Source organism: Onychostoma macrolepis, chromosome 11 (genome assembly GCF_012432095.1).
Source record: "Onychostoma macrolepis isolate SWU-2019 chromosome 11, ASM1243209v1, whole genome shotgun sequence".
In the NCBI taxonomy this organism is placed as follows: Eukaryota; Metazoa; Chordata; class Actinopteri; order Cypriniformes; family Cyprinidae; genus Onychostoma; species Onychostoma macrolepis.
This window is the reverse complement of record NC_081165.1, coordinates 21,523,565-21,538,505: the sequence shown is the minus strand read 5'-3', so window position 1 is coordinate 21,538,505 and position 14,941 is coordinate 21,523,565. Positions and strand designations below refer to the sequence as shown.

The 14,941-nt window shown below is 38.5% G+C and overlaps 2 protein-coding genes across 4 annotated transcripts; one reads left to right on the top strand and one right to left on the bottom strand.

Moving 5' to 3' along the window:
* Positions 1-343: 343 nt before the first annotated feature.
* rpusd4 (RNA pseudouridine synthase D4) lies at positions 344-5,497 on the top strand. Its single transcript, XM_058790759.1, has 7 exons — positions 344-706; positions 804-969; positions 1,239-1,443; positions 1,733-1,826; positions 3,783-3,933; positions 4,105-4,202; positions 4,825-5,497. The coding sequence occupies exons 1-7, from the start codon at positions 542-544 to the stop codon at positions 5,020-5,022; spliced, it is 1,077 nt and encodes a 358-aa protein (XP_058646742.1). The 5' UTR covers positions 344-541; the 3' UTR covers positions 5,023-5,497.
* Positions 5,498-6,056: 559 nt separating this feature from the next.
* On the bottom strand, positions 6,057-14,650 carry qrich1 (glutamine-rich 1). Of its 3 annotated transcripts, none has more exons than XM_058790751.1 (12): positions 14,461-14,650; positions 12,655-12,931; positions 12,491-12,565; positions 10,861-10,986; positions 10,066-10,782; positions 9,756-9,915; positions 8,509-8,663; positions 8,301-8,415; positions 8,116-8,224; positions 7,896-8,047; positions 7,071-7,161; positions 6,057-6,957 (listed from the first exon to the last, which is right to left on the bottom strand). In XM_058790751.1, the coding sequence occupies exons 2-12, from the start codon at positions 12,901-12,903 to the stop codon at positions 6,768-6,770; spliced, it is 2,139 nt and encodes a 712-aa protein (XP_058646734.1). In that variant the 5' UTR covers positions 12,904-12,931; positions 14,461-14,650; the 3' UTR covers positions 6,057-6,767. The 3 variants fall into 3 exon arrangements, with proteins under 3 accessions (XP_058646734.1, XP_058646732.1, XP_058646733.1); XM_058790749.1 differs by having other exon boundaries at positions 12,485-12,565; positions 14,461-14,649; XM_058790750.1 differs by lacking the exon at positions 14,461-14,650 and adding an exon at positions 14,035-14,200 and having other exon boundaries at positions 12,485-12,565.
* Positions 14,651-14,941: the final 291 nt, after the last annotated feature.

The window sequence follows — 14,941 nt, the reverse complement described above, 5'->3', positions numbered from 1 at the left end:
GTATTTTTATATTGATTATATTTATTTAATATCACTAATGTCTAATTGCACTAATGTCATCCACTAAAATGACCTATTTTGGTGAAAAGAAAGCTAAATTTGTTTGCAGATTGTTTAATATTTTATCTCAATGATATTCATACATTTTAATTCGTCCAAAGTAGGCTACTTCTTGAGGTAGCTCATAGCTATTTTTTTTTTTTTTTTTAACAAATTGATTTAAGGGATGATTCATGAATTGAAAATGAATCTATTAATAAATCAAAAACGTTCAGCGTGACCAGTGTAATTCGATTCTCGAACGAATCTATTGATCTGATTTAACTAAAGTGACCAATGACTTTTATTTTGAACAGGTGTTTATTCAGTATTATTGCATCTTGTTCAGCTGTTCATTTTACGTGTTTAATGTCTTCTTGGTTAGGGTTACTCAGCTTTTCCTATGATGCTAGCTTTTTAATCGGACATATACGCCAGTGAGTAATATAAAATATAGGGGCTCAGATTTGAGGAAAGAGAGTTGAACTATTAATCTGTGAAAATGCGCCATGCACGTGAGGTGACATTTACGATGCTCGTGAGAGCATATGCTACAGCTTCAAAGACTGAGACCGTCGCTTCTAACGGGAAAGCAGGACTCAAAGCAGCAGATATCGCGAGCAGACTCCGGAGTGAAAAGGAAAAAGAAACAAATGACAAAAATGAGGTTAGCTACGTTTGTTTATGCATGTATAGTGCGTTTTTACTAAAGTGTCTTTATGTGCAACCATTTGGGTTCCGTCTTCTTTCGTTCCTCTCCAAAGGTTCCGGTGTCACCTCTTCAAAACAGAGTAAACGAACTCAAACAATTTTCTCAGCAACTACAATCTATTCATCCCAGTGTGCTCGTAAAAGCTCTTTACAGGGGCATCCTCTATCAAGACCAAAACATAATCGCCATAAATAAACCATATGGTGTGCCTCTGCATAGTGAGTATTTAACTTCTCGTTAATCGTTCATTTTTTTTTTTTTTTGATCATTTAGGTTTATACAGTAAATGCAACAAAAATCTACAAGTTTTATACCATTCCGATAAAGTTAAATATGTATTTAAAAAAAAAAAAAATTGTAAAGTTTAAGTGGGTTAAGTCCATTTAAGTACATACGTGATACTATGAGTCTTACATGATTACATAAGACAAGTCTTTGGATATAGCCTACTAACATACTTCTTACTTTCCTTGTTCCATTCTCATAGATGTAGATGGCATCAGAAACAGCATAGTAGAATGCCTGCCTTTGCTAGCAAAGATAACTGATGGCATGCAGGCAGGAGCACAGTTGCACCTTTGCCATAGCCTGGAAAAAGAAAATACTGGAGTTTTGATCCTGGCTAAAACAGAGGAAGCTGCTGAACACGTCGAAACACTCATCAGATCACACAAAATGGAAAGAAAATACTTGTAAGTTAAACTTCAAAACCTTTATTTGTTGCCTGTTTTCAGTTGGATGCAATCGGTTTTGAAAGGGTCATTTATAAAGGTGTAATTTATTGTGTTGTAATGTCATATACTGGCCATGACATGGTTGTCCAAGACGAATTTCCCAGAAATGGGACAAAGTATATTCTATTCTATTCTTTGTGGCGTCCCATAAAGTTGTCTAGTGCAAAATATTTTTTTGCTTATTGATAACTGATTCTCTTGCAGCAGCATACAATAACTTAAACATAATCCCATTTGTTTTGTTTAGGGCAGTTACTGTAGGTGTGCCTGTTCCATCCGAGGGAGTGATTGACATTCCCATTATAGAGAAGGAGGTCACGGGACCTCAGCCGCATTTTAAGGTAACGTATTACACCATCTCTTATTCTAACCTGTTTTTAAAAACCGTATGAAAAGACCATTTTTATTAAAATGCTCACCCTCAGGCCATCCAAGATGTAAATGAGTTTGTTTCTTCATCGTTCAACAGATTTGGAGAAATTTATCTATGCATTACATTACTTGCTCACCAGTGGATCCTCTTCAGTGAATGGGTGCCGTCAGAATGAGAGTCCAAACAGCTGATAAAAACATCACAGTAGTCCACAAGACTCCCGTCCATCACTTAACGTCTTGTAAAGTGAAAAGCTGCATGTTTGTAAGAAAGAAATCCATTGAGATGCTTTTAACTTCAAACAAGTCCTTCATATTGTTTTCTCCATTGAAAAAGTTGTCTCATCTGACACGGGAGAGAAACATGCACAGATCAAACACTATTTACAAGTGAAAACAGTCCAAAACAGCTCTAAACAAATATTTTGGTGGATTTTGATGCGAAAGGACAACAGAGGATGGACTGTTTACCTGGAGGAAACGTTATTATAGATGATAGACTTTTGACCAAAGGCATCAGTTTTACGTTAAAACACTTCACAAACACATTCTGACTAGGGTTGTTCCGATTCCGATACTAGTATCGGAAATTCCACCGATACCACAAAAAATTCTGGCATCGGTATCGGCAAGTACTTGAACCCATGTACCGATCCGATACCATTTTTAAACAAGACCTATAGTTATGCGCGCTAGCTTTGCTTAACGCTGCAAATCGGAAATCAATTCTTCTTCGCTGCTCAGAATGCAAATACAGGAAGTTGTGCTGTGTTGCCACACAAGCAACCACTATTTAGAGCAGAGAAGAAGAAATACAAACGTGCTAGCACATTGCCAGTAAGTTAAATCACTCGCATACGCGACTAAATCTTCACCCTGGGCGACTAAATGATGTCTAATATTAGCCACTGGCTAATAAATGATCAGATTTTACTGGTAGGCTATGTATAAGTTTAGCACAGATATATCGTCACTCGCTGAACACTCTGAGTGCTTCAGAGTTTCTCTCTCCGTCAAGCGATATATTTTTCAGTTCATCTGAATGAATGCGCAGCGCAGCTGTATTTGACGTACCGTAAGCTCTAGTGTGAAGCGCACGACTCGCCGTCGCTTTGCTTTTTTCCTCACACGCAGAGAGGAGAGGGAGCAAGGGAGTCTTACATGTAGCCTGTCAATTCTGCATGGTATGTAAACGTTATTCTTTGTTGTATTTTTCTGTCAAAATAACGGAGTTCCTTTGGAATTCTTCAGCTTAACTGCCGGGTTCTCCGGTAGTAGGCGGAGCTAATGCGCAAACGACAATCTCATTGGCTGGCGTTCACCTATTATCGTCCCTGTTTTGATTTCAGCAAATCCGTTCGAGCCAATGCAGACAACGTGATTAATATTCATGAATCCAGCAGCTCGTTAATCCTTAGTGCGTTTTATATTGTTCTTAGTAGAATTCATAGTATGATTATTATTTTATCAGTATTATTGACAGTTTTTCCCCATTTTTACAGAAACACTGAATGACAAAAAAAGCACCACCACCGGTCTTAAATTCAGTTAAAATTACTCGCCAGACTATCTATCTATCTATCTATCTATCTATCTATCTATATATGGTGAAGCACACCCTAAAATAATTGTATCAATTCATACAGGGCTAGTAGTACATACAACTGTATAACCAGATACACACCGGTATCGGATCAGTATCATATCGGCCGATACCCTGAGCCTAGGTATCGGAATCGGTATCAGGAAGGGAAAAAGGGTATCGGAACATCTCTAATTCTGACGGCACCCATTCACTGCAGAGGATCCATTGGTGAGCATGAATTGTTCACAATATAAGTATATAATGCATTAGAAAACAGATTTTTAAGAATAGGATCTTTTTACTTTACTAGAATTAAAGTATGCATGTTTATTCTGCCCAGATGGGTCTGAGCCCATTGTTCAAAGTGAGTGAAGAGGGAGATGGAGTGACCAGGGTAAGAGCTCATCGACAGGCACACAGTGCAGTCACGCAGTATCGGGTTCTGGACAGCACCAGTGGTTGCAGCTTGGTGGAACTGCAGCCTGTCACAGGTATTGACTGACCATGAGATGTGAAAACCGTACCCGACTCCTGACTGTGCCTTATATTCGCTAATTATTGTAAATGTTGCTAGGTTTACCCATATGTAATGTAACATTGTGTTTTGATTTATGTAAAAAGACATTCAAGCATATGATGACCAGAACCAATGTGTGTTTTAGGTGTGAAAAACCAACTTCGCGTGCACATGGCTCTTGCTTTGACCTGCCCCATTCTTGGAGACCACAAATATGCTCACTGGAACAAACTAGCACCACAGGTATAATAAATACAAGTGTTGTAGCATTGGTTCCTTGAAATATGAACCTATGCTACCACTCAAAAGATTTTTTTAATGTTTTCGATCATCATTGCAGTTTAAGATCGCTGTTTTCTTTTTTAATATATTTTAAAATGTAATTTTATTCAAGTGATGGCAAAGCAGAATTTTCAGCATCAATGCTCCAGTCTTCAGGGTCACATGATCCTTCAGAAATCAAACTAATATGCTGATTTGCTTTTCAAGAAACATCTTATTGATCTTTATTATCAGTGTTAAAAACAGTGGTGCTGCTTAATCCTTTTTTTCCATGATGCTTATATGAATAGAATATTCATTTTATATGAATAATTCATTTGAAATAGAAATCTTTTGTAAAATCGGACCCCAAACTTTTAAACAATATTGTATTTCCAGATTAGAAGTATTTTTAATGAACACTTGCTTAACCCAAGATACACAACCTATTCAAGTCTAGGTCCGGTTTTACTACAGTATTTACTTAATCTATGAACATAGTAAGCATTAATCATGAATAATCAAGAGGTGGTGTAGTGTTTTCTTGAGACATGACTCACGTTTGAAGACTGACCACACACGGGTCTCACATTTCGGATTACAGAAACTGCCAGAGGGCATACTGCGACGGCTGGGCCTGGTGCAGAGTAAAACACGATACCTCCCTCTTCACCTGCACTCCCGAAGGATCATCCTACCAGGGGTTAAAGGTCACAGTGACATCACAGTGTCCTGTCCCTTTCCTAAATACTTCACCAACACCTTAAAGAGACTACAGATCCCACTACCAGGAAAAGAATGAGAGCACAGCTAGCGATTACATTTGTATTGAGAGGATGAAGTGGGGTGAATTTGACTTTGACTGTAGAAAAGGTCATGTACAAACCGGACATTACATTGTTGTGTATTCTTTTTTTCTTTTTGTCCAGACTTTGTAATAAAAGACCACTGAAAGTGTTTTTTGAAGAAGAATGATATCTCTGCTTCACCTGTGAATTCCGTAATGACTGTGCAAATTAGGGATCCACAATATACATGTACAATATAAATTATCAGCCAACATTAGATTTCTAAATCACTGTTGGTTGATGTTGTATATTTAATTGTGCATACACATTTGCCCTATTTTTACACTTATATCACAATCTTCTAAAACAAATTTTGAATATCCTGTTTTCATTCTTTTTATTATAATGTTGAGATGCCTAAATTCACATGTAACATCTAAAGCAGTGGTAATCTCAACCTTTTTGACAATAAAAGGCCCAATGACCTTTCTAGTTGTCTGGGATTTTCTGCATAAAAATTAAGGCTAAGATTTAAAATCAAACTCAATTTCTAACAGATAAAAACAGGTCTAGAAATAGTACTTTAAAAAATCTGGCTTCAGGGTTTTGGATAGTGGGAATCCAGGTTCTTCTAAGAAAAACAAGTTGGTTTTTGAGGGGACAAATTATAAGAAATATCTTTTAGTGATTTAATGCATGTGTTGTCTTTTTAAATTAATCACTTGGAGGTTTGCTGACACCCCCTGGTTGAGAATTTATTTATTAATTTGTTTTTGTTTTTTTTAATTAGGGGAAAAAAAGGAGCATAGCATTTTAATAACATGAAAATTCTCATTAGCTAGAATTTTAATACCAGCATATCCCTTGTGCAAATTCTTTACTAAATAATTGTGAATTGTTGCATTCAATTCAATAATGCATAAAATAATAGTTTTGTGAACTACTTACACAGAAATTTATTCTGTTTCTGTCATGAGGCCCACTTGTGCTTGTGTGACAGAACTGACCAGGGACTGCAGAAAGGGTCAAAGACGACACATACAGGTAATTCACTGTACAAAAAGGCATGTTTGAAAACACAGGCTTCAATTCTCCAGCACCACTATAATATCAATACATATCAGGTTACCATAGATGCATGTATATATAAAAAAAATAAAATAAAAACGGAACCAAAAAGTCTTCATGTATAATACACTCCTCAGGTACGTGAACTCTGCTACTGCAAGCTCCTGGGGGTGAGCGGGGGTTGTGTTAGGTGTTACAGATGGATGAAGCCATGTTTTTAAATGTGTTTATGCCTGACCATCACATGGTGTTCCAGTCCACTGCCAATAATCACTTAAGTTTAGTATGCAGTCTTAAAAACCACCAGATCCTTGCAGTTCTGCACTTAGATAGAAAATAAACGGAGAGGACAGTGGGAAGAAGGATGGAGCATAACATACATGGCAGAAAGAGAAACTGCACACAGCAAGGAATCTGGGCAAATACGTTTCAATGGTCATTAGAGGAACAAACAGAAATAGTTCCTGTGTCTAAAACAAAACAAAAAAGGCTTGTATGCATGTCCAGTTCACTGAAAACCCCTCTTGAACCTCTTCGCTCTCCTTTTAATCATGGGTGAAATATATGGAGACGCTGCAGAGGCTATTTGATTCAGTCTCTTGAGAAAGGAGAGGATGATGGCATGATGGAGCGCTGGAGAAAGCCTCTCTCTTATTCCATCTTGCTTTCTTTCACTTGCCCTTGTCTTTTCTCAGTGTACGTTGGCCTGCGCGATGGAGATTATCTCCTGGATTTCCCGCACCATCATGATGCGTGTTAGCATGTGCTCCAGCTGCTCGCTCGTGATTGGCTGAGTGGAGTACCAAATAGGGCTGTTGGGTGCCACAACAGGCTCTGGCGTCAGGTAATATGTGTCATTACGACCCTTTGCAGTCTGAGGGCTGAGGACAGACAAAAAAAAAAGAGAAAGATACAGAAAAATACTTTTTATTGAAAATTTAAAAATAAATTGCGGCAGCTATCACATTAGCATATGATAAAATCAGTGGCTCACCATTTGAAGAGGTAAAAGTCATAGAGCTTGATAGGACAACGCAGGGGGTTCTCTGGGTCCTCCGCCTGCTCTGCGTACATGTCGTCTGTCACTAGAACAATAATAGATGTGATTTATGACTTCCCACAGTTTTTGGCCAATGAACATAAGACTTTCTATAACTCTTCCATTCATTTGTTCATGTCAAAAATCACAATTATAAATCACACACACACACACAAAAACTATTACTATTATTATTCACTGTAGAAGTTTCCATGGCCAGGGCTGGATTTTTTTTTTTTTTCACAAATATTTTGTAATTTAATTGAATGTGCAATTTAGTGTCTCATTTGCTAGAAATAGTGTCAAATTTTGAGTATTACATCCGGTTACTATAGATATAGCTATTGCATTGGCTGAAATCCCATATTGGTTGATCACTGATAACTGTCTAACTTTGGAAATGTTTCAAAATCAAGCAGCTCAACGTTTTTCAACACTGATAATAATTGTTTCTGGAGCATACAATCAGTATATCAGAATGATTTCTGAAGGATCATGTGACACTGAAAATTGGAGTAATGGCCAAATGAATGAATAATAAATTACTTTTTAATGTATATCAAAATAGAAAAGAGTTCTCTTGAATGTATAATAATATTTACAATTATTGCCATTTTACCTCTTTTTTTTTTTTTTTCTTCAATAAATGCTGCCTTGGTAAGCAACAATAAAAATGTACTGACCCCAAACTTTTGAAAGGTTGTTTACACAATACACAAAGGTAAAATGTATATTTATCTTTTGAAAACATCCAGCCTTATTTTGTGGCTGCCTCCTAACCTTTCTGTCCAACATGGTGTGGCCCAACTCCTTTCAGGTAGCGGATGCTGGTGCTCTTGTCTTTAGGGTTGGTGGGATTCTTTTTGGTGTGTCTGAGCACTTTGGAGAAGGCCACTTTCATATGCTGCTCCACTGTGGTCAAGTGGAAGTACCTGTGCAGAGATAACATCATAACCCCTGAGCACTCACTGCCATCATCTTTGAAGAGAAGGAGACTCACTTGGTGTTGAAGTACATCAGTGTAGTAAGTAGAGTGGATGGAGAATGAGCTCCCAGCTGCTTACACTCCCAGAGCATCTCCTCTGTCACATGACTTGGGATAATGTAGCCTGGCAAATGCAAAGGCAATTAACAATTTTTACAAAACTCAAAAGGACATCATTTAAAAACACACAAACATCTTACCAAGAGGGTGAACACTGGGCCTCCACTCTTCAAGAATTTTGTGTAAACACTGACAAAACCGGCTGTAGTACTGATCAGAGAAGATGTCGTCTACTCTGCCGTTCTCAAACATGTACTGTACAAAACAAAAAAAGAAGGAATTCAGCTTATGCAAACTAATGATCTAACATAATCATCAGAAACAAAAATATGAAGTAGTAAGACATACTTTCTGTATACATAAAAATACATAGTATAGTGAATCAGGTTCAAATGGCTCCCCCTCCAGCCCACGAGACTCTTGGGTCATCAAAGACAGAGCCAAGTTCAGCTCGCCCACTGAACTTGAGACAAGATCATCCTGGAAGCGCAGCGGCTGTCGACCTGCAGACACAGACATTCATCTTGCTGCAAATAAACAGCTAAATGCTTAACAGTTTTGACCATGCATTATATATGGTAAAAGGGACCTTTTAAGACCTAAATAAACTGAAAAATGTAAACAATTTTGCAAAAGAAATAAACCACATACACTACTGTTAGAAAGTTTTAGGGCGGGAAGTTTTGTGTTTTTGAAAGAAAAAGTCTCCTTTTCTCCCCAAAGGATGCATTTATTTGATCAAAAATACATTAACAGTAAAATTGTGAAATATTATTACAACTACTTACAGGCATGTGTGCACACGATTACAAAATGGATTAAGGAAATTGCTTTGTTTATAGCGATATGTTAAAGTGGATCTATTATGCAAAATTCACTTTTGTATTGTTTTTTAACATAATTATGCATCAGCAATGTGTGTACACAACCACCCTATTGCGATTTAAAATATAGTGTGTTCATGTGTTTTTGACCGTTTAAGCGCAATAAGATGTGAAAGGGGACTCGCGTGACATGCCAGCTTTCTGTGCAAGTGTGCTCAGAAAACCATATATCAGAAGTTTAAACTTATACAACTTTAAAAAACGTGCAAATAATAAATTTACATTATGTCAAAGAACGTGAACATGATAGATATGATAATCATGACCAAACAGATGTTTTGTATTGGCAGAGTATGTGAGGCAGGAGCTGTAAAAGCACAGCCCTGTTCTAGAAAAGTGGGTGGGGAGCAGCAGCTCATTTGCATTTAAAGATACATACACAAAAATAGCATGTTTTTGCTTCCTGTTAAAAGATGGTCTTTTTCAGCATGGAATGATAAATGATCTGTGGTGTATTTTGAGCTAAAACTTCACAGACACATTCTAGGGACATCTTGAGAATTTACATCTTGTGAAAGTGGCACAACAGGTCCCCTTTAAATATTGCATTAAATCACTGCATGTGTTCCAAAGCTGTGGTATCAAATATTGAATCAAAAAATCATAATATTTCACTCATATTACTATCGCCTACTAAAATTCAAATCTAGTAACAATCCTAAATTCAGCGGCGGTATAAAGACAGAGGTAGCAATGAAAATGTTAACTCACGTCCTATAGGTGCCAGCTTATTTTGTTCATTCTTGTCCAGGTCAGCATTTTTGCGCTGAACCCACAGCCTCCACACTTCCAGCCCTTCCTCAGGCTTCAGCGTGTTGGGGAGGATCAGCTCTGGAGGAGGTTCCACCTGCGGTTCTGCCTCCGTCTGCGCCTGAAAACACAGAACACCATCATTGCCACATTGTTTTAATATGCATAAGTGATCCTTCACAGTTAAATGCGCATCACACACTGAAGAAATGCAAAAAGACTTGAGACAGCCTGGGGGTTATGAATACTTAAGCATGCAGAATGTGTTCACCTGCAGGTGGAGCTGTTGTTCCTGAGCCTCTCCATCCTGTATGTGTTGCTGTTGTTGCTGCGGATCCCATATGTGCAAGGCCTGCGTCGTCCCAGAGTAAGCGCCCCCTACGGTCTGCACTGCTACAGGGATGTGAATGTTTCCATTCATAAACTGCGCTGGGAACAGCGAATGTACAACCTCCTCCTGAGTGGTCACTCCCGAGCCAGACACTGGAACGGCCACTGCCCCGCCAGCCTGAGATGCACCGATTACCATCTTGTCCTTGTCTTTATCGCTAGGCGAGGCCTGTACCTGCACGGTGCTGTAGGCCTCCTGAGGGATGGCGATGTGGGCCACACCTTGCTGTTGTGGGGCAGAGTACACAGGTATGGTCCAGGTCTCACCGGCTGGGCCTGTGATGGTACCAGTGGCGCTGTAAAGATGAGTGCTATCAACGGTCAGCAGGTCTGGTCGGAGTGACAAGTAGCCCTGCTGTTGGCCCTGCGGAATGGCCAATACAGTAGCCAGCTGCTGCCCTTGAGGAAGTGAGTAAGACACAACTGTCGGGACGTCCACCTTGCGTTTCTTTGCAGGCTGGAGGACAGCGGGTGAGCCTCCAGGTCGCCGCTCTATCTCCCTGGGGGAGCCTTGCTGCTGAGGAGGGGACAGAGCCTCCACAGTCTGGATCTGAATCTGCTGACCTCCGGCAACCGCTGCCACCAGTTGGGCTTGGAGCTGTGAGTCAAATACACATTACGATAAGAATCTAAAATGTATAAATGTAGAGGCCGATCATGCATTGGTGTGCATTACCTGTTGCTGTTGTTCCTCTGTGAGTTCTCCCTGTTGTACCAGCTGTGTAGTGGTAACTCCTTGTAGCTGTTGTTGGGTGGGAGAAGCCACCTGAAGTACCTGACCCTGCTCCCCCTGGATCTGCACCTGCCAATAAAGAAATGGAGAGGTATTTAGATCAGGGCTCAATAAAAAAGCACGTCCTGCTAATATGGAGTAAGGTCTCAATCTTGTTTTGCCATGTATGTTATCATTTTCCTGCAAAAGTGTGTTGCAGTAGGTTGGAGTATATGGAAAATTTTGGGGAAAAAATCTAATATGCTGATTTAGTATTCAACTAACATTTCTTATCATCTGAAAGGATCCCAAAACGCAAACAGTGTGTATCACTTCCAGAGAGCAATCATACACTTGTGTTGTGTTTTATTTTATTTTATATTAATCTAATCTTCATTCATTAATTCATTTATAATTGTTTAATTATTGTATTATTCCAATAATTATTTTAACCATTTATATACTAATTTCATTGATTTATTCACTGATCAGTCATTCTATTATTTATTCTATATTACTCTATCATTCTTCTTAGTTGATAGAAGACTGTTATTACACTTTTGGGTACCAGACAAGACTTGCTGTTCACGGATTTTGGGTAGACAATTTTGCTGATCTGGCATCCGGGGCTAGATCCAACACATTAATTGTGTGTGTTTGTTTTCCCCAAGATTCTTTAAGAATATTAATTCTGAACAACTTTCAAGACTACGAACAGTTTTTATTTAATACAAATTTCTTTTTAACATTATATATGTCTTTACTTTTTATCAATTTAAAGAATCCATGCTAAATAAATGTATTTATTTCTTCAGAAACAAAATATCTAACTTAATTTTTTTTCTTAAAGAATACAAATTTTCTTTCGTTCTAAACAAAGACTTGGCAAGACGCTGCAAGTTCATTGAAAAGCTGCTACATTCACGCTGCATTTGAGATGCCTACAAATTCTACTATATGATGCTTATAATGTAAGCAACTCCAGAGCAATCATGAGGGCAACTAGTTTCAGGACAGATGAATTTTGAAATATTTCCAGACTTACTGATTTTTCTGTAGTGAACAGATACTAAATCGACAAGACAAAGCGGACATTCTATCTACAGACCGGATAATAAACACGATTGGTAGCACCAGCCATCGTGCCTGAAACTCATGATCTACACTGTAACAAAATATGAAAGATTAAAGGAGGAAAAAAAATGCCCCTGGCAGTTTGAAGCTTTTCATTATTCTCAGTATTTAAAGTCAGAGAGCAAAATTCTTAAACCCAAATGTTAAATGTCTAAAGTGTCATGTCATTCTAAACCTTACTGTCTTCTCTTAAACACAATAGAAGATATTTTGACAAGTTTTTTTTTTTTTTTTTTTTCACACACCGGAAATCATTGGTCACCAAAACTGTCTGGCTCCCAACATTCTTAATAATAACTATATTTGTGTTCTTTAGAAGAAAGTAAGTCGTACAGCTTTGAAACTACATGAAGGTGAATGAGTTAACTGAATTTTCATTTTTGGCCAAACTACCCCTTTAACCCAACAACCACAGTAAAACACACAAAAACAATCAAAAAAGACAGAGTCAAACCTGTACTTGAATCTGCTGTTCAGATGCTTGATGCACAGCTGCAGCCAGCTGGGGGGAGATCTGTGTAGATGTCACCTGCACCTGTTCAGAAGTGAAGCAGAAATGTGACCACAAGTTTTTGCTTTTTAAATCACAGCTAAAATGACAACGAAAAGTGATTCTTTTCCTACCGGACATGCCAGCTCCAACAATGAGCCCGCCACCTCTGTGCTGTCCGTGTAGATGCAGTTGGCCCCCTGCTGGTACACCATAGTGGTGGTGGTGCCGCTGGTCTGCTGACTGAACTCCTGCAGAACCTCCGGGCCTTTAGAGGCCAGCGACTCCAGAAACTCTTTCATGCGGTGCTGAGGTATAGTGCGCGCCTTCTGCCGCACATACTCGTCGAACGAGATCGCACCGCCTTCAATGGGCTCATTCATGACAGGTCAATCCACCCTGCACAGGAGCCTTGAACACAAATGACATGAACACAATCCCAGTCAAAATTTGACACAAACTGAATGCATGTTTCTCATGACCTTTAAAGTTTAAACTAAATGCATATGCATAAAATTAAGTTATATGGACCCTTTTCACATTTCGGGGTCCTCAAAAGTCATATCGTTGATGAACAGAAACTACAACAAATTTGCATTGCCGTTTGCTCTGATATCACAAGATAATATCCACAATAGGTTATTTATGATTTTATAAAAAAAGAGAAAAAATATAGAGACGTCAGAAGAGAAACAATGTCAAATTTGATTTCACTCAGTAAAAACACAAGCAACAGCGTTAACCAGATTTTTGGTAATGTCAAGGTAATGTAACAAGAAGTATAATTTTATAAATGTAGATTATATTTTTAAAAATTATATATGCATGCATGTATATATAAGCTTGCTATATTTACAAAGTTAATAACTGTGTAAACATGTAATTACAGTCTGTGAAAAAGGTCCATAGACATATGTCATTATTACTCTATTGATGACAGGTAATTTATGTTTATATAAATTATTAACATACAATCAACCATATACATACATATAACCAAAAGCTTAAATGCACTTGAGGATAGCGAACCTGAAAAACGGTAACGTTAATGAGATATTTTCATCACTGCTATGTCTACACTGGCATATGAAGCATTCAATACACTCTCTGCACAATGCAGATGTGATTTCATTTTTTAATAGTGCATCACCACCCATAAACATATGAAATTTACATGCATCCTTTTGCAGTTTAGATTAAATTGGAGGCTAAATGGGTTTCGTTTGATTTGGTAATGATGAAGAGCTCTGTGTTTAAAGTATTCAGACAGAAAAAGCCTTGCTGGACTTTGGACCCCTCGAGCAAAATAAATGAGTTGCTTTGAGGTTGCTCACAAATCACAAAGCCAACCTCATTCTGGATGATCAAATATGACATTTCTGAATGAATACACATAAGCAATAATTATAATTGGTATGTGATTGTAAGCCAGCTCTGCTTATGGTCAATCAAACACTGGACCACTCAATGCTTTTGCCTCGAAAATATGCTAGCATCAATGCTAACTCGCTAACCTTTGTAAAATGAAACTCCAAAACCCCCAGAAAAAGGTGCAAGGACCTGCATTACGATGCTAAATACATTTATGACACGCCGCTATGCGATAGTAGTCATTATTCCCGCAGTAAATGTGGCAACGCGCGCGCAGTTGTGTAGCTAACGTGAGCTCGCGTGCTAATCGTCCCATGCTACCTTAAATAAAAGCCAAAGCAATTTCCGCCAAAACACGCCGTTCAAAAAACAAAAACCCCACTAAAGCTGAACTAAAGCTGCCAGTGCACATGTAAAGTCCGTTTACTTTGCTATATCTCGTTATTTCTACACTCAAACACATTTGTCAACATTTAAGTGCGATTTATGTCGTGACGTGTGCTTATTCTGCTACACATATAAATGAAACGGTTTAAACCACGCTGCGGCCGGTTGCAAACATGTCCTACCGTATTGAAAAACACACAAGCGCGCTGCTTGGACGGCTTGGATGGCTGAAAATGTTATTTTTGAACAATAATGTTTGCGATAGAGCTGACGGAAGTAGGCCTGCTGTGACAGCGCTAGACCCCGGGCTGTCCTGTAGCATGAAGGCGGGGACGGATTCGCAGCTCCCCCTTCCGGCTCCACCGCTGCCGCAAGCACATTTACAATGCCATGAACGCGGAGCCTAGTGTTGCCAGATTTTGCCATATCGCGAATAAAATTGCATTATTAAAAACCAGGTTTTTAGAGTAAATGGGAGAAATTCACGGGGTATATTGATAGGGAACCCATATATGTTGCCCAATAATAAACTGAGAAATTGGTAAATCAAGGGTAAAAAGAAAAACAGAAAGAACATTTTGATTCAAACTAAACAGCCGCAACCACAACAACAACAGCTAATAAATCACATTATATTAAAACATGAATAAATAGAAAAATTGA